General features: G+C 41.0%; 1 protein-coding gene across 1 annotated transcript in view; it reads right to left on the bottom strand.

Annotated features, from left to right (window-relative positions):
* LOC112236314 (KH domain-containing, RNA-binding, signal transduction-associated protein 2) overlaps nt 1–25,209 on the bottom strand; it is a 129,503-nt gene that overhangs the window by 41,123 nt on the left and 63,171 nt on the right. Inside the window, exon 3 of the mRNA XM_042306262.1 lies at nt 24,377–24,493. Within this exon, the coding sequence (XP_042162196.1) occupies nt 24,377–24,493 (117 nt within the window). The remainder of the gene's footprint in view (nt 1–24,376; nt 24,494–25,209) is intronic.

Here is a 25,209-nt window from a genome sequence, read left to right as displayed (position 1 = left end):
AGCTGTGATACCCAGGCCCTGTCCGACACAACCAACACCCTAGACACTTGTGGAGATCTGAGAGGATTGGATACGTGTAAGCAATATGAACAAAATTCCACCAAGCCTATCAGAGGGTAAGGTGGAGCTCTCACCATGTCACCACCCATCAATCCCTCTCTTATAATCTTGAATCTTAATAGAAATGGAGAAATATCATGTTATGTTGACATTAATATATTAATTAATAGCTATTAATAGATGACCAAATTGATAGTAGATTAATAGAATGAAGTTAGAAGGATAAACTTCTATTTTGAAGGGACAGGAAGGCGGTGCATTTGGCCAATGACAGGCATTCCACATTTAAAACCACGCACATGTGAAAATGTAAATATCAAGATTGTTGTTTATATACAAAAAATAGGTAATTTTTCTATTTTTAAAAAAAAAACCCCACAAAAAACAGGCCATTTTTATGTTGCTGATTTTTCGGTTTTAACTCAGAAAACAAATGTCAATCAATTAAATGCAACAATGCAAACACACCAGGTAAGATTTCCAAAGTGGCCTGATTGCTGAAGGTCGCCAATACAAAAAAAATCAGAAAGCCGGTAATTATGACAGCCAGCATTACCTTCTTATGTTTATTACATTGGGCTCTGGCACACATTCAAACACTGGAGATGCTTTGATGTGAGGGATTCTCCCAGCTGCTTGATTAGTGGTGTGGTGCACTCCTTTTATCACATCAGCCCTGTTCTCCAGACCGTACAACATGACAGGCTATATGTTACACGGTATAGACAACCTCATTTGGCTCCAAGGTGGAGGATGTACTTGAGCAATCACAAAAGTTTTGAAACCCATAGCCTCCTTGAAGAGAAGGTCTCTACTGCTAAGTCAGTGGGGCAAACGTATCATTAATGAGAAAGAATATCAATATAGAGCTACTGTAGGGTTGGCAATGACATAATAAACTCCTTAAAGGATCTGTATTCTACACAGGCAGAACACATATGGGAAAGAATATTGACTCTAAAGGCCTATCTGAAAACACTATAACACACTATTTCACCACAGATCATGTGCAAAAAACATACAGTTGATATCGGAAGTTTACATACACTTAGGTTGGAGTCATTAAACTAGTTTTTCAACCACTCCACAAATTTCTTGTTAACAGACTATAGATTGGCAAGTCCGTTAGGACATCTACTTTGTGCATGACACAAGTCATTTTTACCCGAAATTGTTTACAAACAGATTATTTCACTTATAATTCACCACATCACAATTCCAGTGGGTCAGAAGTTTACATACACTAAGTTGACTGTGCATTTAAACAGCTTGGAAAAATCCAGAAAATTATGTAATGGCTTTAGAAGCTTCTGATAGGCTAATTGACATCATTTGAGTCAACCGGAGGTGTACCTGTGGATGTATTTCAAGGCCTACCTTCAAACTCAGTGCCTCTTTGCTTGACATTATGAGAAAATCAAAAGAAATCAGCCAAGACCTAAGAAAAAACAATTGTAGACCTCCACAAGTCTGGTTCATCCTTGGGAGCAATTTCTAAACGCCTGAAGGTACCACGTTCACCTGTACAAATAATAGTACGCAAGTATAAACCCCATGGGACCACGCAGCCATCATACAGCTCAGGAAGGAGATGCATTCTGTCTCCTAGAGATGAGCGTACTTTGGTGCAAAAAGTGCATATCAACCCCAGAACAACAGCAAAGGACCTTGTGAAGATAATGAAGGAAACAGGTACAAAAGTATCTATGTCCACAGTAAAATGAGTCCTATATTGACATAACCTGAAAGGCCGGTCAGCAAAGAAGAAGCCACTGCTCCAAAACCGCCATAAAAAAGCCAGACTACGGTTTGCAACTGCACATGGGGACAAAGATCATACTTTTTGGAGAAATGTCCTCTGGTCTGATGAAACAAAAATAGAACTGTTTGGCCATAATGACCATCGTTATCTTTGGAGGAAAAAGGGGGAGGCTTGCAAGCCAAAGAACACCATCCCAACCGTGAAGCACGGGGGTGGCAGCATCATGTTTTGGGGGTGCTTTGCTGCAGGAGCGACTGGTGCACTTCACAAAATCGATAGCATCATGAGGTATGAAAATTATGTGGATATATTGATATAGCTTGGTTGCAAATGGGTCTCCAAATGGACAATGACCCCAAGCATAATTCCAAAATTGTGGCAAAATGGCTTAAGGACAACAAAGTCAAGGTATTGGAGTGGCCATCACAAAGCCCTAACCTCAATCCTTTAGAAAATGTCTGGGCATAACTGAAAAAGCGTGTGAGCAAGGAGGCCTGCAAACCTGACTCAGTTACACCAGCTCTGTCAGGAGGAATGGGCCAAAAATCACACAACTTATTGTGGAAAGCTTGTTGAAGGCTATCTGAAGCGTTTGACCCCAGTTAAACAATTTAAAGGCAATGCCAAACACTAATTGAGTGTATGTAAACCCCTGACCCACTGGGAATGTGATGAAAGAAATACAAGCTGAAATAAATCATTTTCTCTACTATTAGTCTGACATTAAATATTCTTAAAATAAAGTGGTCATCCTAACTGACCTGTCTGGGGATTTTTACTAGGATTAAATGTCATTAAATCTGAAAACCTGAGTTTAAATGTATTTGGCTAAGGTGGATGTTAACTTCCGACTTCAACTGTACATCTAACAACAATGGCAATTGGCACTCAAAAATCTAAAAACTAAAATGGACAGCAGGGTTGGGGTCAATTCCAAATGAATTTGAAGTTCCAATTCAATTCTAGAATTCATTCACGAGGTGGAGAATTTACACTGTTTGTATTCAAATTAAATTCAATCTTCAAGTTATGGAATTGGAATTTACTGTTTGGACGGTTTGAATTTAAATTGTAAAATCTTTCATCTTTGGAATTCAATATTCATACACTTCCCAATTAATAAAATTAATGCACTTAGTATCAAACATGGACTGCAGGATTGGTTTTAAATCATGTAACTCGTATTTCTAATGTTACAGTAAGCTGCCTGATCAGTGACATGATAAGCCTGAAAGCCTGAATGAATTGCAATCAAATTGGAATTTGTGAAATGTTGGGGGGAAATATTGAATTGAGTATTACTTTTTGGGAATGTACCTAACATTGGAATTGAGAGGAATTTAATTACTGTATCTCTGAATTCAAAGACTGACCTGTATTTTGAATTGAATTAAATAGTATTTACAAGGAAAGGGAATTGAATTAGAATGGATGCTGGATGGTTCGAAATTCTACCTCCTTTCTCAGATTGGTCATTGTTTGTTCAAAGTACAGTAATCAAGTCAATATGTGTCTTTCTGTAAGTGGTTGGTCTAGGTCTGTGCTCAAACAGAAAGCCTTTCAGGTGATTCATCTCGTGAGGAAGAACTGGGTGACATTTTTCTGTATTTTACCTGAAAGCTTTTCCTTTTATGACAATCCGATGAGCAAAATGCTCTGTTTTTTAAAGCTGGGGCCTGTCTCAACATGAATGTCAAGTTTTTTTTAAGTGGTTCAATATGAGTACAGCAGAATCCTTTTAGAAATGACAAAATTACAAGTTTTCAGGACGAGCTTTTAAAACTTGACTTTACGGATATGAATGGTCTTGAGTGCAGCTGAAGTTGAAGATAGTTGAAGGCAAAAATGAATAGGTCTCATACAGTGGCTTGCAAAAGTATTCACCCCCATGGTATGTTTCCTATTTTGTTGCCTTACAACCCGGAATTAAAATAGATTTTTGGGGGGTTGGTATCATTTGAATTACACAACATGAAACATGAAACAAGAAAAAAAAGAAAAAAACGGAAAACTTGACCCCCCCCCCCGAGTCAATACTTTATAGAGACAACTTTTGCCGCAATTACAGCTGCAAGTCTCACGGGGTATGTCTCTATAAGCTTGGCAGATCTAGCCACTATGTTTTTTGAATGTTCTTCAAGGCAAAATTGCTCCAACTCCTTCAAGTTGGATGGGTTCCGCTGGTGTACAGAAATCTTTAAGTCATACCACAGATTCTCAATTGAATTGAGGTCTGGGCTTTGACTAGGCCATTCCAAGACATTTAAATGTTTCCCCTTAAACCACCCGAATGTTGCTTTAGCGATATGTTTAGGGTCATTGTCCTGCTGGAAGGTGAACCTCCGTCCCAGTCAAATCTCTTGAAGACTGAAACAGGTTTCCCTCAAGAATTTCCCTGTAATTAGAGCCATCCATCATTCCTTCAATTTTGACCAGTTTCCCAGTCCTTGCTGATAATAAACATACCCACAGCATGAAGCTGCCACCACCATGCTTCACTGTGGTGATCGTGTTCTCTGGGTGATGAGAGGTGTTGGGTTTGCGCCAGACATAGCGTTTTCCTTGATGACCAAAAAGCTAAATGTTTGTCTCATCTAACCAGAGTACCTTCTTCCATATGTTTGGGGAGTCTCCTACATGCCTTTTGGCAAACACCAACACATGGTTTTTTTCTGACCACTCTTCTGTAAAGTCCAGCTCTGTGGAGTGTACGGCTTAGAAATCCTATTGACAGATAATCCAATCTCTGCTGTGGAGCTTTGCAGCTCCTTCGGGGTTATCTTCACTCTCTTTGTTGCCTCTCTGATTAATGCCCTCCTTGCCTGGTCCGTGAGTTTTGGTGGGCGGCCCTCTCTTGGCAGGTTTGTTGTGGTGCCATATTCTTTCAATTTTTTTTTATAATGGATTTAATGGTGCTCCGTGGGATGTTCAACGTTTTGGATATTTATTTTAACCGAACCCTGATCTGTACTTCGCCACAACTTTGTCCCTGGCCTGTTTGGAGAGCTCCTTGGTCTTCATGGTGCCGCTTGCTTGGTGGTGCCCCTTGCTTAGTAGTGTTGCAGACTCTGGGGCCTTTCAGAACAGGTGTATATATCCTGAGATCATGTGACAGATCATGTGACACTTATATTGCACACAGGTGGACTTATTTGAACTAATTATGTGACTTCTGAAGGTAATTGGTTGCACCAGATCTTATTTAGGGGCTTCACACTTGACCCACTCCAATTTGCTTACCGCCCAAATAGGTCCACAGACGATGGCACACTGCCCTAACCCATCTGGACAAGAGGAATACCTATGTGAGAATGCTGTTCATTGCTCGGCATTCAACACCATAGTACCCTCCAAGCTTTATCAAGCTCGAGACCCTGGGTCTCGACCCCGCCCTGTGCAACTGGGTACTGGACTTCCTGACGTGCCGCCCCCAGGTGGTGAGGGTAGGCAACAACATCTCCTCCCCGCTGATCCTCAACACTGGGGCCCCACAAGGGTGCGTTCTGAGCCCTCTCCTGTTCCCTGTTCACCCACGACTGCGTGGCCATGCACGCCTCCAACTCAATCATCAAGTTTGCGGACGACACAACAGTGGTAGGCTTGATTACCAACAATGACGAGACGGCCTACAGGGAGGAGGTGAGGGCCCTCGGAGTGTGGTGTCAGGAAAATAACCTCACACTCAACGTCAACAAAACTAAGGAGATGATTGTGGACTTCAGGAAACAGCAGAGGGAACACCCCCCCATCGATGGAACAGTAGTGGAGAGGGTAGCAAGTTTTAAGTTCCTCGGCATACACATCACAGACAAACTGAATTGGTCCACTCACACAGACAGCATCGTGAGGAAGGCGCAGCAGCGCCTCTTCAACCTCAGGAGGCTGACTGGCTTGTCATTTCTACAGATGCACAATCGAGAGCATCCTGGCGGGCTGTATCACCGCCTGGTATGGCAACTGCACCGCCCTCAACCGTAAGGCTCTCCAGAGGGTAGTGAGGTCTGCACAACGCATCACCGGGGGCAAACTACCTGCCCTCCAGGACACCTACACCACCCGATGCTACAGGAAGGCCATAAAGATCATCAAGGACATCAACCACCCGAGCCACTGCCTGTTCACCCCGCTGCCATCCAGAAGGCGAGGTCAGTACAGGTGCATCAAAGCTGGGACCGAGAGACTGAAAAACAGCTTCTATCTCAAGGCCATCAGACTGTTAAACAGCCAACTAACATTGAGTGGCTACTGCCAACACACTGTCAATGACACTGACTCTACTCCAGCCACTTTAATCATGGGAATCGATGGGAAATGATGTAAATATATCACTAGCCACTTTAAACAATGCTACCTTATATAATGTTACTTACCCTACATTGTTCATCTCATATGCATACGTTGATACTGTACTCTATATCATCGACTGCATCCTTATGTAATACATGTATCACTAGCCACTTTAACTATGCCACTTTTTACATACTTATCTCATATGTTTACTGTACTCGATATCAAATTTTTTGCCTAAAACAAGTTATTTTCATTATCCTTATGTACATTTCTTTATCCCCTTACACTGTGTATGACAGTAGTTTTTTTGGAATATTTTGCTCGTTATTACTGCATTGTCGGAACTAGAAGCACAAGCATTTCCATTAACATCTGAAATCCAAATAAAAATTTATTTGAAATTTGATTTCAAGCAAAGGGGTGAATAATATGCAACAAAAAATTTTTTAAAAAAATTTTTTTCATTTCACTGCCAATTTGGACTATTTTGGTGAAAATAAATAAAAATCTATTTAAATTACAAGTTGTAATGCAACAAAATAGGAAAAATGCCAAGGGGGTGAATACTATTGCAAGGCACTGTCGGTAGACAACGGCACAAACAAATATGAGTGTATGACATGGATAACTGGTGATCTGATCTGCAACATTACAGGAATGAGCAAAATAAAAAGACAACCCTCTAACATTTTCTAAATGTAACAAATTAATCTAGCTAATTAAAATAACTATTAAAACTGATTAAATACACCGCTTAATAAATACAATTGCACAATTATTTTGATGACAAAATAATCAACTTCCACAAGTTATTTTCAAAAATGAACAATTGACAGCTAGGTTAATAGCTACAATTATGGCACCATAAAAGAGTGTAATTAAAATGAAACTGGTGCATACAGTAGCACTGATATGACAAACATTCAGTCAAACATAAGTGTCAAAGTATATCTGAGAACTGTGGAAATCCTATTGGAAGTTCTCATCTGACAGCCAGGGATTTTATTTATCAGAAAAAGCCATACGTTTCTGAGAAATGCAGAGAAGTACATTTGATGTTGCCTACTGTACTATACTGTGCTCATAGAAACACATACCAATAGAGTGAAACACTCTTTTTTCTTAGTCCAAAAGAATCTTATATGATCCAGTTTCAGTTGTAGCTACCCAAGTACCACTTGCCAGAGACCCCTTTCATTCAGGATTCCCAGCTGGCACTGTGACTACTTGTAGGACTAGTTATGAAACACTGGAATCACTTCCTTACACAATACACAAGAGTTTCACTTTAGTTGGAATGTATTAAAAATCTGAAAAAGGTGGCTTACCTTGGGGAAAGAAGAAAGTGCAATGCATAATCTAAAACAATGAACTTAAACAACGAATTAATTGAGCTCTTGATTTGAACACACTTTTTATTGTTCGCTCATTATAGAAAATGCTTGTCCTACCATTATAAGCAATCATTGAAAGGAGAGAGGAGTTTATTGGAAAGTATGACATAAAGAAAATGCAGATGCAGGATCTAAATTTGATTAACCTGTTGCAGGAGAACCTGAAGTGTATTTGAGGTATAAAAAGGGTTCTGAAGTTTCATTTTTCCACTTTGAAATGTCAGTGTTGATTTTCCCTTACAAAAAAAATGTATCAACCCCTCCAAAAATGTCCATGAATTATAATCCACATAATAATTCACATTTCCTGTTGCCTCAGGATTATATTCCTGCTGTAGCAAACTGGCTTAAATTAAGATCCTACAACTGTAGTAAGACTTCGTACATACGTTTGAAGTCGGAAGTTTACATACACCTTAGCCAAATATATTTAAACTCAGTTTAAAAATTCCTGACATTTCATCCGAGTAAAAATTCCCTGTTTAAGGTCAATTAGGAATGCCACTTTATTTTAAGAATGTGAAATGTTAGAATAAAAGTAGAGAGAATGATTTATTTCAGCCTGAATTTCATCATCACATTCCCAGTGGGTCAGAAGTTTACATACACTCAATTAGTATTAACATGGGGCAAATCTTAATAAATTGGGTGAAATTTGTCCCATTCCTCCTGACAGAGCTGGTGTAGCTGAGTCAGGTTTGTAGGCCTTGCTCGCACACGCTTTTTCAGTTCTGCCCACACATTTTCTACAGGATTATGGTCAGGGCTTTGTGATGGTCACTCCAATACCTTGACTTTGTTGTCCTTAAGCCATTTTGTCACAACTTTGGAATTATACTTGGGGTCATTGTCTATTTGAAGATCCATTTGCAAACAAGCTTTAACTTCCTGACTGATGTTTTGAGATGTTGCTTCAATATATCCACATGATTTTCTTTCTTCATGATGCCATCTATGTTGTGAAATGCACCAGTCCCTCTTGCAGCAAATCACCCCCACAATATGATGCTGCCACCCCTGTGTTTTACGGTTGGGATGATGTTCTTCGGCTTGCAAGCCTCCCCCTTTTTCCTCCAAAGATAATGATGGTCATTATGGCCAAACAGTTCTATTTTTGTTTCATCAGACCAGAGGACATTTCTCCAAAAAGTACAATCTTTGTCCCCATGTGCAGTTGTAAACAGTAGTCTGGCATTTTGATGGCGATTTTGGAGCAGTGGCTTCTTCCTTGCTGAGCGGCCTTTCAGGTTATGTCGATATAGAACTCGTTTTACTATGAAAACATATATTTTTTTACCAGTTTCCTCCAGCATCTTCACAAGGTCCTTTGCTGTTGTTCTGGGATTGATTTGCACTTTTCACACCAAAGTACGCTCATCTCTAGGAGACAGAACGCGTCTCCTTCCTGAGCGGTATGAAGGCTGTGTGGTTCCATGGTGTTTATACTTGGTACTATTGTTTGTAAAGATGAAGGTGGTACCTTCAGGCATTTGGAAATTGCTCCCAAGGATGGTCTACAATTTTTTTCTTAGGTCTTGGCTGATTTCTTTTGATTTTCCTATGATGTCAAGGATGCACTGAGTTTGAAGGTAGCCCTTGAAATACATCCAAGTGAAATAATCTGTCATCCAAGTGAAATAATCTGTCTGTAAACAATTGTTGGAAAAATCACTTGTGTCATGCACAAAGTAGATGTCCTAACCGACTTGCCAAAACGATAGTTTGTTAACAAGAAATTTGTGGAGTGGTTGAAAAATGAGTTTAATGACTCCAACCTAAGTGTATGTAAACTTCCGACTTACACTGTACATATAACATGTGGGCCGACAGCTGACCTCTAAATATCTACGCCACACACATCCAATTAGTCAGCCTCGGAGAGAAGCATTTCAAAATGCTTCCCTAAGACTTTCAGCATAAATAATGTAACTTGTTTGGAATTAAAAATGTCTTTCATTGCAGAATATTTGTCAAAACCAAACAAGACACCCTAGAATCCCCTGGTGTGTAGTCATTATTATTAGCACAAAGCATGAATAGCTGTTTGTGTGGCTGCCCATAGGTTATGAGATTGAGCTACATTATGAGCTACATTGTCATGCTGTTTTGATTTCCTCCCTTTAGAATTAGCATATGCCTGTCTCATGTTACCAGAGAAGTACTAGAAATAGAGATACAGTAGATACTTGTAGATACTGCAGGGGGACACTATCATCCCAGTAAGTGGTATTTACCCCAGAGGAAAATAAACGAGATTATGTATCTGCAGGTTGTTGCAGATTTGGGTCTTTCTATAAATAATGGGGCCAATGTGTGACATTGGCATCAACATTTCAAAATGGTTTGATTCAAATATAAAATGATTTTCATGCAGTTCCACATGTACTTAGAGGAATGAAAGTGAACATTGCAAACTGCCCCATAATTCCACCTATACAACAACATCCTTTAAGCAGGGTTCATACGGACATTGACAAGTCAAATTCAAGGACTTTCAAGGACTTTTTCAAGCACTTAATTGTACTTTTCAATGACCTCAATGTTATACAATTGTGTCATTTACATAATTGTAGATATAGAGCCTAATATAAAACCCTTCCACCTCAAAAAGCAACAAGTGTCAAAAAAGTAGACCATTATCACTTTAAGAATGGTGCATTTTTGGGGCTTTGCCAATGCGTTGATTTTCAAATTATTATTACATTCTACAATATGAGAGAATAATGTGAACCTTGTCTGACTAAATAGATTGGATGGATGCAGATTTTTCTGTACCCTATGTGGCTGACACAGGCACACATAATAAAGCTATGAATAGCGACAGCATTAATCTCACTATTTGAATCTCACCATCACTGTTTTTATAATGAGAAAGTGAGCAAAAACCATGTTCCTTTTTTTAATGGAAGGATTTGTATGGAAAGCCAAGTTGAAGCCAACAGATGTCTTCCTCGTAATAACCGCATGTGGATTCACTGCAACAGAGTAGCAAAACGCCATCCTTCAAATGAAGTGAAAGGAAACAAACTAAAGTGGACACATCTCTCACAAAAACAGATCAAAAATGAAATCACGGATAATTATAAGGGAGCAGGAGAACTTATAAATTGGTTGCAATAATTACAATAACTTTTCAAGCACCATTTAGGAAATATTAGATTTTCAAGGTAGGCCTATTCCAGTACTTGAATTTCTGAGCTCCAAATTCAAGATCAAGTAATCTATTTCAAGCCCCTTGTAGTATTGTCTAAAATTGCATGTGTAACATGGAAAACAAAATGTATTTGTCATGTTATATCATTACCAGATCATGCTGTGAATAAGACAACTAGGCTATGTAATTTGTTGTCATTATATCCAGAGTAATTAATAGGACGAGTGTTGGGTGCTGCGCAATAGTCTATCCTACTTAATTGCCCCAGTAGACTACGAGGCACAAACACATATGAAAACATGAACTCATTACCTTGATGCTTTCTCTGTTAAATCTATCAAGATCCTGCTATTAATCAGGCAGACAACAACAGATGATCAACATAGATTCGCTAGGGATATTAGATCCAACATGGATCCAGGCACTAGTGATGTGCGGGTCGAATCATAACGGCTGTCCCCTCGGTTACATCCGCGGGGTGGACGGATTTAGGGTCATTAAATATTGTGTGGCTGGTTGAATAAGAGAAAACAATACCTTAAAAATCCTTAAATGGATAATTATTGTGCAATTTATATCTATAGGCTACCTTGAGGTTTAAGTATTAGTGCATAAGCCTAAGCTTTAGGGCTTAACTGTATGCACAATAAAAAGCCTGCACAGCCAATTGCCAAGTCATGCTTTTGGGAAGGGGCAGAAAAAGTTCACTTCAATCCACAGAGGGAATAAATGACATTGTCGAAGTTTAATTCAATAAAACAAAAGTGGTTAAAGGTGAGTTGAAAATAAAGAGAGGGGGGGGGCAGAAAATACATTTTTGGATAAGATTAGGTGAAGTGGTAAAAGAGGATGATAGCAGGCTATGTTATGTGTGATGATTGTGAGGCGCTATATGCACATTCCACAGTCACAAGACGGGACTTTAAATAGGCCTATGGCACGTCAAGGGAACTAACTGTAGCCTACTGTTTAGATGTGTTAAGTGCAAACTGAAATATGGAGACTGACTGAAGGTTTATAAGTTCTCACATAGCCTTAATAATAACTCCTGTAGAATTAAGCATTTCTTGCAGTTAAACAATACACCAAATGATGGTCTTGGGAACAGGAGTGGAGAAATATGATTTGTCTCTTTCTGCATATTGAGAGAATGCAAGGCTCAGTTAGATACCATCTTTAGAGGTGCATCAGAAAAACTGATAGTACTTCAACCGCATCAAATATGGATCGAATCCGAACTGAAATCTTATCACAATTACATTGGGTTGTTTCCACAGCTTTCATTTACCTTAGAACCAGTCAATCTGATGTCACTTGGACATTTTGCACATAAAATCTTTCCAGTTAAAAAAAAAATAATATATTGCATGATTGTATTTTCTCCCAGTCCATAAAAGTCTTTGCTTCGTGAAAGATGACAGCGAAAACTTTACAGATGTCAACTAGATAGAAGCATTCATTCTATCAACCTATTACATTATTCTGTTGAGGAAGGGTTCATTTAATCTTCTAGGGCAACATATGACAGAAGAGAAGCTACAACTATCTAATTATAAACAAGTTGACTAACAAATAGCCTATCAAAATCTTGGAAATTATAAGCAGAAACATATCTAAATCATATCTAAAAACAAATCCTGCACCCCCTCTCAAAAAATTGTTCTGCCGTATTTGACAGTAGTCTATAGCACATTTTCTAACTTTGGCCGTAGTCTATAGCACATTTTCTATCTTTGACAGTAGTCTATAGCACATTTTCTATCTTTGACCGTAGTCTATAGCACATTTTCTATCTTTGACAGTAGTCTATAGCACATTTTCTATCTTTGACAGTAGTCTATAGCACATTTTCTATCTTTGACCGTAGTCTATAGCACATTTTCTATCTTTGACCGTAGTCTATAGCACAATTTTATATATTATCGGGTTGGGGTTGGGGTTGGGGTTGGGTTCGGGCCTCAGATTTTCACTTAACCACATACAGTGCATTCGGAAATTATTCAGACCCCTTACATTTTTACACATTTTGTTACGTTACAGCCTTATTCTGAAATTGATTAAGTTGTTTTCCCCCTCATAAATCTACACACAATACCCCTATAATGACAAAGCAAAAACATGTTTTATTTTTATTTTACTTTTGTGAATGACCCTATAAGCTTGGCACACCTGTATTTGGGGATTCGCTTCCATTCTTCTCTGCAGATCCTCTCAAACTCTGTCAGGTTGGATGGGGAGGGTTGCTGCACAGATGTTTTCAGGTCTCTCCAGAGATGTTCAATCGGATGCAAGTCCGAGCTTTGGCTGGGCAACTCAAGGACATTCAGAGACTTGTCCCGAAGCCACTCCTAGTTTGTCTTGTGTGCTTAGGGTCGTCCCAGTCTGAGCTCCTTGAGCAGGTTTTCATCAAGGATCTCTCTGTACATTGCTCCATTCATCTTTCCGTAGATCCTGACCAGTCTCCTAGTCCTAGTAAACATCCCCACAGCACGATGCTGCCACAACCATGCTTCACAGTAGGGATGATGCCTGGTTTCCTCCAGACGTGACGCTTGGAATTAAGGCCAAATAATTCAATCTTGGTTTCGTCAGACCAGAGAATCTTGTTTCTCATGGTCTGAGAGTCCTTTCGGTGCCTTTTGACAAATTCAAAGTGGGCTGTCATGTGCCTTTTACTGAGGAGTGGCTTCCGTCTGGCCACTCTACCATAAAGCCCTGATTGGTGGAGTGCTGCAGAGATGGTTGTCCTTCTGGAAGGTTCTCCCATCTCCACAGAGGAACTCGGGAGCTCTGTCAGAGGGACCAGCGGGATCTTGGTCACCTCCCTGACCAAGGCCCTTCTCCCCGATTGCTCAATTTGGCCGGACGGACAGCTCTAGGAAGAGTCTTGGTGGTTCCAAACTTCTTCCATTTAAGAATGATGGAGGCCACTGTGTTCTTGGGGGCCTTCAATGTTGACCTCATGACTTGGTTTTTGCTCTGACATTATCTGTCAACTGCACTGTCAACCTTACATAGACAGATGTGTGCCTTTCCAAACCATGTCCAATCAATTGAATTGACCACAGGTGGACTCCAATCAAGTTGTAGAAACAAGTCAAGGATTATCAATGGAAACAGGATGCACCTGAGCTCAAATTCGAGTCTCATAGCAAAGGGTCTGAAAACATATGTAAATAAGGTATTTCAGTTTTTTTAATGTTTTATAAATTTGCCAACATTTCTAAAAACTTGTTTTCGCTTTGTCACTATGGGGTATTGTGTGTAGATTGATGAGTTTAGGTTGTTACGTAAGAAAATGTGAAGGGGTCTGAATGCTTTCCGAATGCACTGTATAGTCTGGCAATTGCGGATGGATTATTAGGAAAAAAGCTGACCCGAGCCCAACTACCAGGCACAACTGTCTTCACCGGCATAACTAATGAGAATGCAAAATATTCTGGACATGCCTCACAAACACATTTTTGTTCCAGCACTTGGGCTGTTGTTGTATCCTATCACAACAACTGTTCACCATTTGACTGTCATTCTGAGAATTCCTTCCTGGATCAGATGATGAAGTGAGAAAATATCTGGGCGTAACTAATCAGCTGGACACCAAATGTGCATCCAACAATTATTATGCATAGTTATTGAAAAGCCACATTAATGACAGTATCAAATTAAGTTTTAAGTATCAAGGTAAGGTGACTATTTTCGTTAGAAGCACTCAATTTTGCAATGCATACATTATTTTGGATTTGTGTGCCCATGAAAATGGTTTAAAATGTTACGTAGTTACACAACCTTTCTGAGATCTCTACAGGGTTCAAGTGCAATGTCTAATTTAACGGATTAATTATATATGTGTATATGTATATGATTCTCCTCCTTACACTGCCATAAATGCAAGGACAGAAAAGTAATGCTCTATGTCATGTGATTTTGGATCTGTCAAGACAACCACCATGAGAAAGGATTAGACATACAGTGCATTCGGGAGGGAATTCAGATCCCTTGACTTTTTCCACATTTTGTTACGTTACAGCCGTATTCTAAAATTAATAAAAATAAAAATTTTCCTCAACAATCTACACACAATACCCTGTAATAACTGAGTGAAAACTTTTTTTTTAGATACATTTTTTATTTTAGCAAATTCATAAAAAATTCAAAATAAATACCTTAGAGGTGCATCCTGGTGCATAGAGGTGCATCCTGTTTCCATTGATCTACTTGAGATGTTTCTATAACTTGATTAGAGTCCACCTGTGGTCAATTCAATTGATTGGACATGATTTGGAAAGGCACACACCTGTCTTTATAAGGTCCCACAGCTGACACTGCATTTCAGAGTAAAAACCAAGCCATGAGGTCGAAGAAATTGTCCGTAGAGCTCTGAGACAATATTGTGTCGAGGCACAGATCTGGGGAAGGGTACCAAAACATTTCTGCAGCATTGAAGGTCCCCAAGAACACAGTGGCCTCTATCATTCTTAACCCTTGTGTGGTGTTCGGGTCTGTGGGACCCATTTTCAATGTTTATTTTTTCATGCTGAGACTCATTGTCCTTGGCTAATTATCTGTGAAGAACATGTAAAAGAACACCTTTTCATTGAGTGCCCACTGTGCACCCTCCTACACATTTATTTGACATATCTGGCGTTCAGGTCCACTGGACCCAGCAGTAATAAAAGTGTGGAAAAGTGTGTGTGTAGGTGAAAACAAGTAAAAATTCAACAAAAAGGGTTGCCCTGTGCCTTCACTCTGTCTTCCTCCTCCCTGGGCCTGCTGTTTCAACATAGCACCAATAACCCACCTCCCACTTCCCTCGCACTCTTTACCCTTTGTAGTGTGGGAATGTGCACAATGTTATTACAATACATTGCTTCGGTACATTATTGTACATTGTAGAAAATTATCTATTTTCCCACACTCTAGACCAGCCAGGTGCAAATTGGTTGAGGGACAAAACAAATAAATAGCTTTGCATGTGTGGCTCCTTACCACAATCAATCAGTATGGCAAAAATAATCTCTGCTTTGAGGGCCTTCGAAATAATTTTTCCAGAGAGAGAAGCTAGTGTGAAAGGAACGTCTTCCATTTTGAAAGATGAAGAATTTTCCAAAAATAAGGATCATGTCTCTGTCAATTCGGAGTATGACAGTGAGTTGGAAGAAGAGGATGAGATTAACCCTCATCCAGCCCCAGGACCAGCCCGTCAGCAACCAGCTCATCAGCAGCCTGCAGGAGGAGAAATATGGATGTCGAAAATGGTGAAATTGAGTGGTCTTCTTGCCCAAGGAATGAGCCATCCCGCATGGCTGCCAATGTGACAAGGATGCAACCAGGGCCGATGCGGATGGCGGTAACTCATGTGTAGGACATAAAGTCTTCTTTTGAACTGCTCATCCCAGACACCATCCAGAAAATCATTCTGGACTGCACTAATTTGGAGGGAAGGTGTGTTTTTCGAGAGAGATCTGTGGCCAGGAACATCAAAAACCAGAAATCACAATGGATTACAATGCCACAAAAGGAGTGGTGGACAATTTAGGCAAGCTGGTGACTGGCTACAGCTGCAAAAGAAGAACCCTACACTGGTCACTTGTGATATTCTTCAACATCTTGGACATCTCGGCGTACAAATGAATTTGTCTTCAGAACGGCATAGAACCCAGATTGGAACAGAGGAAAGTTACAGACGAGACGGCTCTTCCTCGAGGAGCTGGGCAAGGCATTGGTAAGACCTCTAATCCAAAAGTGGCAACATACCCAAGGACCCCAGCTTCTGCAGCCATTGTGAGGAGGATTTAGGAGGAGGATGCTGGTGCCCCATCTGCCCGACCCACAGAACCTACAACTCCAATACCGGAAGTAAGTGTGAGTGATGTTGGTGAATGTGTGTGTGTCTGACTCTCCTACCTTGGCCTGCTATAATTATATATGTGAGTGAGTGAGATGTTAGTAAAATTCCTGAACTAAGTGTTATCATCATTCTAGATTGCAGCCGGTAGCAACAAGAAGCGCTGCGATGTGTGTGGACCCAAGAAGGACAGGAAGACACAATACACATGCATCAACAAATACATGTGCATCAAATCAAAGTTTATTTGTCATGTTCGCCGGATACAACAGGTGTAAACCTTACAGTGAAATGTTTACTTACAGGCTCTAACCAATGGTGCCAAAAAAAAGGTGTGTGTGTGTGTGTGTGTGTGTGTGTGTGTGTGTGTGTGTGTGTGTGTGTGTGTGTGTGTGTGTGTGTGTGTGTGTGTGTGTGTGTGTGTGTGTAGGTAAGTAAAGAAATAAAACAACAGTAGAAAGACATTTGAAAAAAAGAGTAGCAAGGCTATATACAGACACCTGTTAGTCAGGCTTATTGAGGTAGTATGTACATGTGAGTATGGTTAAAGTGATTATGCATATATGATGAACAGAGAGTAGCAGAAGCATAAAAAGAGGGGTTGGCGGGTGGTGGGACACAATGCAGAGCACTGGTTGGTAGGGCCAATTTAGGTAGTATGTACATGAATGTATAGTTAAAGTGACTAAGCATATAAGATAAACAGATAGTAGCAGAAGCGTAAAAGAGGGGCTGGGGGGGCACACAATGCAAATAGTCCGGGTAACCATTGGTTACCTGTTCAGGAGTCTTATGGCTTGGGGGGTAAAAACTGTTGAGAAGTCTTTTTGTCCTAGACTTGGCACTCCGGTACCGCTTGCCATGCAGTAATAGAGAGAACAGTCTATGACTGGGGTGGCTGGGGTCTTTGACAATTTTTAGGGCCTTCCTCTGACACAACCTGGTGTAGAGGTCCTGGATGGCAGGCAGCTTTTCCCCAGTGATGTGCTGGGCCGTACGCACTACCCTCTGAAGAGCCTTGCGGTCAGAGGCCGAGCAAAAACCGTACCAGGCAGTGATGCAACTGGTCAGGATGCTCTCGATATTGCAGCTGTAGAACCTTTTGAGGATCTCAGGACCCATGCCAAATCTTTTTAGTTTCCTGAGGGGGAATAGGCTTTGTCGTGCCCTCTTCACGACCATCTTAGTGTGTTTGGACCAATCTAGTTTGTTGTTGATATGGACACCAAGGAATTTGAAGCTCTCAACCTGCTCCACTACAGCCCTGTCGATGAGAATGGGGACGTGCTCGGTGCTCCTTTTCCTGTAGTCCACAATCATCTCCTTAGTCTTGGTTACATTGAGGGATAGGTTGTTATTCTGGCACCACCCGGCCAGGTCCCTGACCTCCTCCCTATAGGCTGTCTCGTCGTTGTCGGTGATCAGGCCTACCACTGTTGTGTCGTGAGCAAACTTAATGATGGTTGGAGTCGTGCCTGGCCATGCAGTCGTGGGTAAACACGGAGTACAGGAGGGGACTGAGCACGCACCCCTGGGGAGTTCCAGTGTTGAGGATCAGCGTGGCAGATGTGTTGCTACCTACCCTCACCACCTGGGGGCGCCCTGTCAGGAAGTCCAGCATCCCGTTGCAGAGGGAGGTGTTTAGTCCCATGATCCTTAGCTTGGTGATGAGCTTTGAGGGTACTATGGTGTTGAACGCTGAGCTGTAGTCAATTAACAGCATTCTCACATAGGTGTTGCTTTTGTCCAGGTGGGAAAGGGCAGTGTGGAGTGTAATAGAGATTGCATCATCTGTGCATCTGTTTGGGCGGTATGCAAATTGGAGTGGGTCTAGAGTTTCTGGGAAAATGGTGTTAATGTGAGCCATTACCAGCCTTTCAAAGCACTTCATGGCTATGGATGTGAGTGCTACGGGTCTGTAGTCATTTCGGCAGGTTGCCTTTGTGTTCTTGAGCACAGGGACTATGGTGGTCTGCTTGAAACATGTTGGTATTACAGACTCAATCAGGGAAATGTTGAAAATATTAGTGAAGACACCTGCCAGTTGGTCAGCACATGCCTGGAGCACACGTCCTGGTAATCCGTCTGGCCCCGCAGCCTTGTGTATGTTGACCTGTTTAAAGGTCTTACTCACGTCGGCTACGGAGAGCGTGATCACAAAGTTGTCCGGAACAGCTGATGCTCTCATGCATGCCTCAGTGTTGCCTCAAAGTGATTCAGCTCATCTGGTAGGCTCGTGTCACTGGGCAGCTAGCGGCTGGCTTCCCTTTGTAGTCTGTAATAGTTTGCAAACCCTGCCACATCCGACGAGCGTCGGAGCCGGTGTAGCATAGCGGGATTTCTTGTAAGCTTCCGGGTTAGAGTCCCGCACCTTGAAAGCGGCAGCTCTACCCTTTAGCTCAGTGCGAATGTTGCCTGTAATCCACGGCTTCTGGTTGGGGTATGTACGTACAGTCACTGTGGGGACGATGTCCTCAATGCACTTATTGATAAAGCCAGTGACTGATGTGGTTTATTCCTCAATGTCATCGGAAGAATCCCGGAATATGTTCCAATCTGTGATAGCAAAGCAGTTCTGTAGTTTAGCATCTGCTTCATCTGACCATTTTTTTATAGACCGAGTCACTGGTGCTTCCTGCTTTAATTTTTGCTTGTAAGCAGGAATCAGGAGGATAGAGTTGTGGTCGGATTTACCAAATGGAGGGCGAGGGAGAGCGTTGTACACGTCTCTGTGTGTGGAGTACAGGTGATCTAGAATTTTTTTCCCTCTGGTTGCACATTTAACATGTTGATAGAGATTTGGTAGAACTGATTTAAGTTTCCCTGCATTAAAGTCTCTGGCCACTAGGAGCGCCGCCTCTGGGTGAGTGGTTTCCTGTTTGCTTATTTCCTATACAGCTGATTGAGTGCGGTCTTAGTGCCAGCATCTGTCTGTGGTGGGAAATAAACAGCCACGAAAAGTATAGCTGAGAACTCTCTAGGCAAGTAGTGTGGCCTGCAGTTTATCACAATATACTCAACTTCAGGTGAGCAAAATCTAGAGACTTCCTTGGATTTCGTGCACCAGCTGTTGTTTACAAATATGCACAGACCGCCCCCCCTCATCTTACCGGAGTGTGCTGTTCTACCCTGCCGGTGCAGAGTGTATCCTTCTAACTGAATATCCATGTCGTCATTCAGCCACGATTCCGTGAAGCATAGGATAATACAGTTTTTTATGTCCCGTTGGTAGGATATTTGTGATCTTACCTCGTCTAGTTTATTGTCCAATGATTGCACGTTGGCGAGTAATATTGACGGTAAATGCAGCTTTCCTAGTTGTCTTCTTACGGTCTGGACAAGGCATCCGGCTCTTTGTCCTCTCTGTCGCTTCCTTTTGCGAATAATTGGGATGTCTGCCCTGTGGGTTGTTTGGAGACTATCGTGGGAGTCCAGCTTGCTGCTGTTGTTGTTGAAGAAATATTTGTATAATCCGAGGTGAGTGATCGCTGTCCTGATATCCAGAAGCTCTTTGTCTAATCCGAGGTGAGTGATCGCTGTCCTGATATCCAGAAGCTCTTTGTCTAATCCGAGGTGAGTGATCGCTGTCCTGATATCCAGAAGCTCTTTGTCTAATCCGAGGTGAGTGATCGCTGTCCTGATATCCAGATACTCTTTGTCTAATCCGAGGTGAGTGATCGCTGTCCTGATATCCAGAAGCTCTTTGTCTAATCCGAGGTGAGTGATCGCTGTCTTGATATCCAGAAGCTCTTTGTCTAATCTGAGGTGAGTGATCACTGTCCTGATATCCAGAAGCTCTTTGTCTAATCTGAGGTGAGTGATCACTGTCCTGATATCCAGAAGCTCTTTGTCTAATCCGAGGTGAGTGATCGCTGTCCTGATATCCAGCAGCTCTTTGTCTAATCTGAGGTGAGTCATCACTGTCCTGATATCCAGCAGCTCTTTGTCTAATCTGAGGTGAGTCATCACTGTCCTGATATCCAGAAGCTCTTTGTCTAATCCGAGGTGAGTGATCACTGTCCTGATATCCAGAAGCTCTTTGTCTAATCCGAGGTGAGTGATCGCTGTCCTGATATCCAGAAGCTCTTAGTCTAATCCGAGGTGAGTGATCACTGTCCTGATATCCAGAAGCTCTTTGTCTAATCCGAGGTGAGTGATCGCTGTCCTGATATCCAGAAGCTTTTTGTCTAATCCGAGGTGAGTGATCACTGTCCTGATATCCAGAAGCTCTTTGTCTATTCCGAGGTGAGTGATCGCTGTCCTGATATCCAGAAGCTCTTTGTCTAATCCGAGGTGAGTGATCACTGTCCTGATATCCAGAAGCTCTTTGTCTAATCCGAGGTGAGTGATCACTGTCCTGATATCCAGAAGCTCTTTGTCTAATCCGAGTTGAGTGATCGCTGTCCTGATATCTAGAAGCTCTTTGTCTAATCTGAGGTGAGTGATCGCTGTCCTGATATCGAGAAGCTCTTTGTCTAATCCAAGGTGAGTGATCGCTGTCCTGATATCCAGAAGCTCTTAGGCTAATCCGAGGTGAGTGATCACTGTCCTGATATCCAGAAGCTCTTTGTCTAATCCAAGGTGAGTGATCGCTGTCCTGATATCCAGAAGCTCTTTTCTGCCGTAAAATATGGTTGCAGAAAACATTATGTACAAAATAGTTTACAACTATGCCGGAAAAACCCCCACATAATAGCACAATTGGTTAGGAGACCATAAAACGGCGGCCATCTCCTCTGGTAAAACTCTGTCCCTCATGTGGTTTGTAAACCCGCCTTCATTTGTGTTCAATCGGGCTAATTTATAATTTCCATAAAATACTGTATGTAAAATTTGTCCTCCCAATTGGTTCAGTTCAAAGCAATAGACTTCAATTCTGATGAAAACATTGATTAATTTATATTTGCTCAAGATTAATCCCCAGTTTGCAATTGGCTCATTCATCCCCCTCCTCTCCCCTGTAACTATTCCCCAGGTCGTTGCTGCAAATGAGAATGTGTTCTCAGTCAACTTACCTAGTAAAATAACGGATAAATAAAAATCTAATTAGTTTGTATTACATGACTCAAACAAGGGTCAGTTGGATTGTCTGAAATTCCCCAAGATAATTATTTATGCAAATATATGCATGCTCAAATATTCACCTTGAGAATCAGTACACCTCTGTTGTACACACGATATGAAGTTTTCAAAATAAACTGATCTGGAGATATACCAATTGATACTGGATCTGTTCTGGGTAATATATGCAAAAATATGCAAGTGCAGCCTCAATAATCAAATTAGATATGAAATAAAAATGTCTGTGAAGTTCTGTTGTGGAGCTGAAATGATATTACAACCAAGCACAACCAACATGTTTATACACAGGGACTGATGAGTGTGGAGATATTATGCCTTGATGTTATCTTTCACAATCTACTCTTCGCATGCATCAATGCAGACTTGAGTCGGAGAGATGTCAAACTGTTGAGTATTAAGGCAAGAAGCAGCATCTCCTTTGAATACATAAATCTGTGTTCAAATCAAGTCTCAAGAACAGTAAACATTGTGTATGTTGACATTTTAGGGTGGCCTACTGCATGGCAAGCTTTCCTGCCATGGAAAAACCACCAGAAAAATGCAGATCAAGGCTGTCAATTTCGATTGTGGTCAAAACAATGGATCAAGTCCAAGATAATCATCAGGGTATTCATACATTATCCTATTGTTGGAGTTGAGGTGAAAAAAATGTTGTTGCAAGTGTGTTTACATTGCAATATGAGCATATCAGATGTGAGCTTTTCGCAATCCAATTCACCTCCTTCCCTCAGACTTTCTATTCACGCTCACTTCATATAAAGTCAATTGTAAACGTGTCTGCAAGGTTATTGCAATGTTGTGCTCATAAAGAAGGGACATTTGATTTGGTTCCAAAAAGAGAAAAACATGTTTACTCAAAGGCATCATCATTGCCTTGCTACAATGTCAATTGTTCACCACTGACAATAGGAACAACGGGTGTATTGTTTTATAGGCATGTTTACTGTGTGCATATCCATGGTGATACAGACGGTCGTCTACACAAGACGTAAGAAAATGTGAAATGTAACAAATACAGGAGATAACTCCATGACGTGCTTGTACAGTATGTCTCAAATAACGGACAATCTAAACGAAGGCAACCTCTCATAAAAGGCTTTGACTATTATACATTCTCTAAGTACCAAATGCCAGTATGTAAAGGGGGCAACATTCACTAAACGTAAAACATTTAGAGCTTCAATACTCAGTAGAAAGAAGTGTTTTGCTCAATAACTCTGACAGCTACCAGAATTAAAGTGTCCACTGTGTAGGGTGTTAGAGAACACGGTTCTCCTTTTCCATCACTGAGGTAGTACAGTTCAGCAGGTCTTTTATCATCCTCTATAGATGTGTGTATTCATGTGTTCAGGTCTAACAATATATGTTTTTATCATCCTCTATAGATGTGTGTATTCATGTGTTCAGGTCTAACAATATCTGTTTTTATCATCCTCTATAGATGTGTGTATTCATGTGTTCAGGTCTAACAATATCTGTTTTTATCATCCTCTATAGATGATTGTGTTCATGTGTCCATGTCTAACAATATCTGTTTTTATCATCCTCTATAGATGATTGTGTTCATGTGTCCATGTCTAACAATATCTGTTTTTATCATCCTCTATAGATGTGTGTATTCATGTGTTCAGGTCTAACAATATCTGTGTAACATTATTCAGATGCTGTACACTGGAACCTACTGAAGCTCCAGTAATGTCCTGAGTGAGCTACTTGGACCACCCAGACCTTTGACTTTGTTCTCTAGGCCGGTGTTGATCCTCAGATAAGGCTGGTTTCAGGGGACCACGAGTCAGTGAGAATGAATAGCCTGGCTGGAAACAAAATGCTCTCTATACGTAAAGCCCTATTACATTTATCTTGGCTATAGAAGCGTTAACATGCAGACATACTGTGGCAGAGTTACTTTCATCATTTTGTATTTGAATGCATTTAAGGTTGACCTCTCAATTAAACATTTTGTGCATCAGGCTAGCATTTGACAAAATACCAGGATATTTTATGTAATGAATGTCATTGAGCCTCATTCAGAAAATTCTAAAGATGTTTTTTTGTTTTTTTTAACCCCCTTTTACTCCCCAATTTTTGTGGTATCCAATTGGTACTTACAGTCTTGTCTCATCGCTGCACCTCCCGTACAGCCTCAGGAGAGGCGAAGGTCGAGAGCCCTGTGTCCTCCAAAACACAACCCAACCAAGGCGCACTGCTTCTTGACACAATGCCTGCTTAACCCGGAAGCCAGCCACACCAACGTGTTGGAGGAAACACCGTACACCTGGCGTCCATGTCAGTGTGCATGCGCCTGGCCTGCCACAGGAGTCACTAGAGAACTATGGGCAAGGACATCCCTGCCGGCCAAACCCTCTCCTAGCCTGGACGACGCTGGGCCAATTGTGCACCGCCCCATGGGTCTCCCAATCACGGCCGGCTGCGACAGAGCCTGGACTCGAACCAGAATCTCTAGACCACTGCGCCCCTCGGGAGGCCAAAGATGTAATACTTGTTTGGAATATGTTTGTTTTATATGCTTGTGTTTTGTTTTTATTTCATTTTGTCTTTGTATTTCCTATTTGTTGATTGCATTTCGTATTTGTACTTGATGCCTGTATTTTTGTATTGTGCATGGCTTAGTTGAAAAACGAGACATTGGTCTGAACATAACTCCCTGTCAAAATAAAGTTAAAAACAAACCAAAAAAGGTTTTCTACATCATACAGTAGGTAATAAATTGAAGGTGAAAACATACAGACAGTCAGGGACTACATTCCAAGGAGGTGTTGTCATCATACCTTTCCTTTGTCCCTCATGGAGCCTTTTCCGAGGATGGACATCTTTGCTCCTGTTTCTTCTTGTAATCTTTTCATGGAATTGCCCCGTGGACCCAACAGCTTCCCAACAAAATTAAACTGCAACAGAGGAGAGGAAAGGCAATGTTTCTAAAACAGCTTCCTTGACAGTTTTCAATTATATACCTATTACATACTGAAGTAAATGGAAATTAGGTTACATACTGCAAGGGGAAAAAAGATTAGAGAAAAATATAGATTACAGTTGGCTAACAATCAACCTTTTTTTTAAAACCTCTTGAGGATTAGCCCCCTTTTTTTTTTTCTTTTTTTTTTCCGCCTAAAATGACAAACCCAAATCTAACTGCCTGTAGCTCAGGCCCTGATGCAAGGATATGCATATTCTTGGTACCATTTGAAAGGAAACACTTTGAAGTTTATGGAAATGTGAAAGGAATGTAGTAGAATATAACACAATAGATCTGGTCAAAGATAATACAAAGAAAAAAACAACTGTTCTTTTGTATTTTTTTGGACCATCATGTTTGAAATGCAAGAGAAAGGCCATAATGTATTATTCCATCAGTGTATGTGCAAAGTTTTAGACTGATCCAATGAACCATTGCATTGGTGTCCAAATTTTGTAGCAAGACTGCCCAAATGTGCCAAATTTGTTTATTAATAACTGTTCATGTTCAAAATTGTGCACTCTCCTCAAACAATATCATGGTATTCTTTCACTGTAAAAGCTACTGTAAATTGGACAGCGCAGTTAGATTAACAAGAATGTAAGCTTTCTGCCAATATCAGATATGTCTATGTCCTGGGAAATGTTC

This window comes from Oncorhynchus tshawytscha, linkage group LG25, assembly GCF_018296145.1.
Source record: "Oncorhynchus tshawytscha isolate Ot180627B linkage group LG25, Otsh_v2.0, whole genome shotgun sequence".
In the NCBI taxonomy this organism is placed as follows: domain Eukaryota; kingdom Metazoa; phylum Chordata; class Actinopteri; order Salmoniformes; family Salmonidae; genus Oncorhynchus; species Oncorhynchus tshawytscha.
This window is presented reverse-complemented; position numbering and strand designations above follow the sequence as displayed.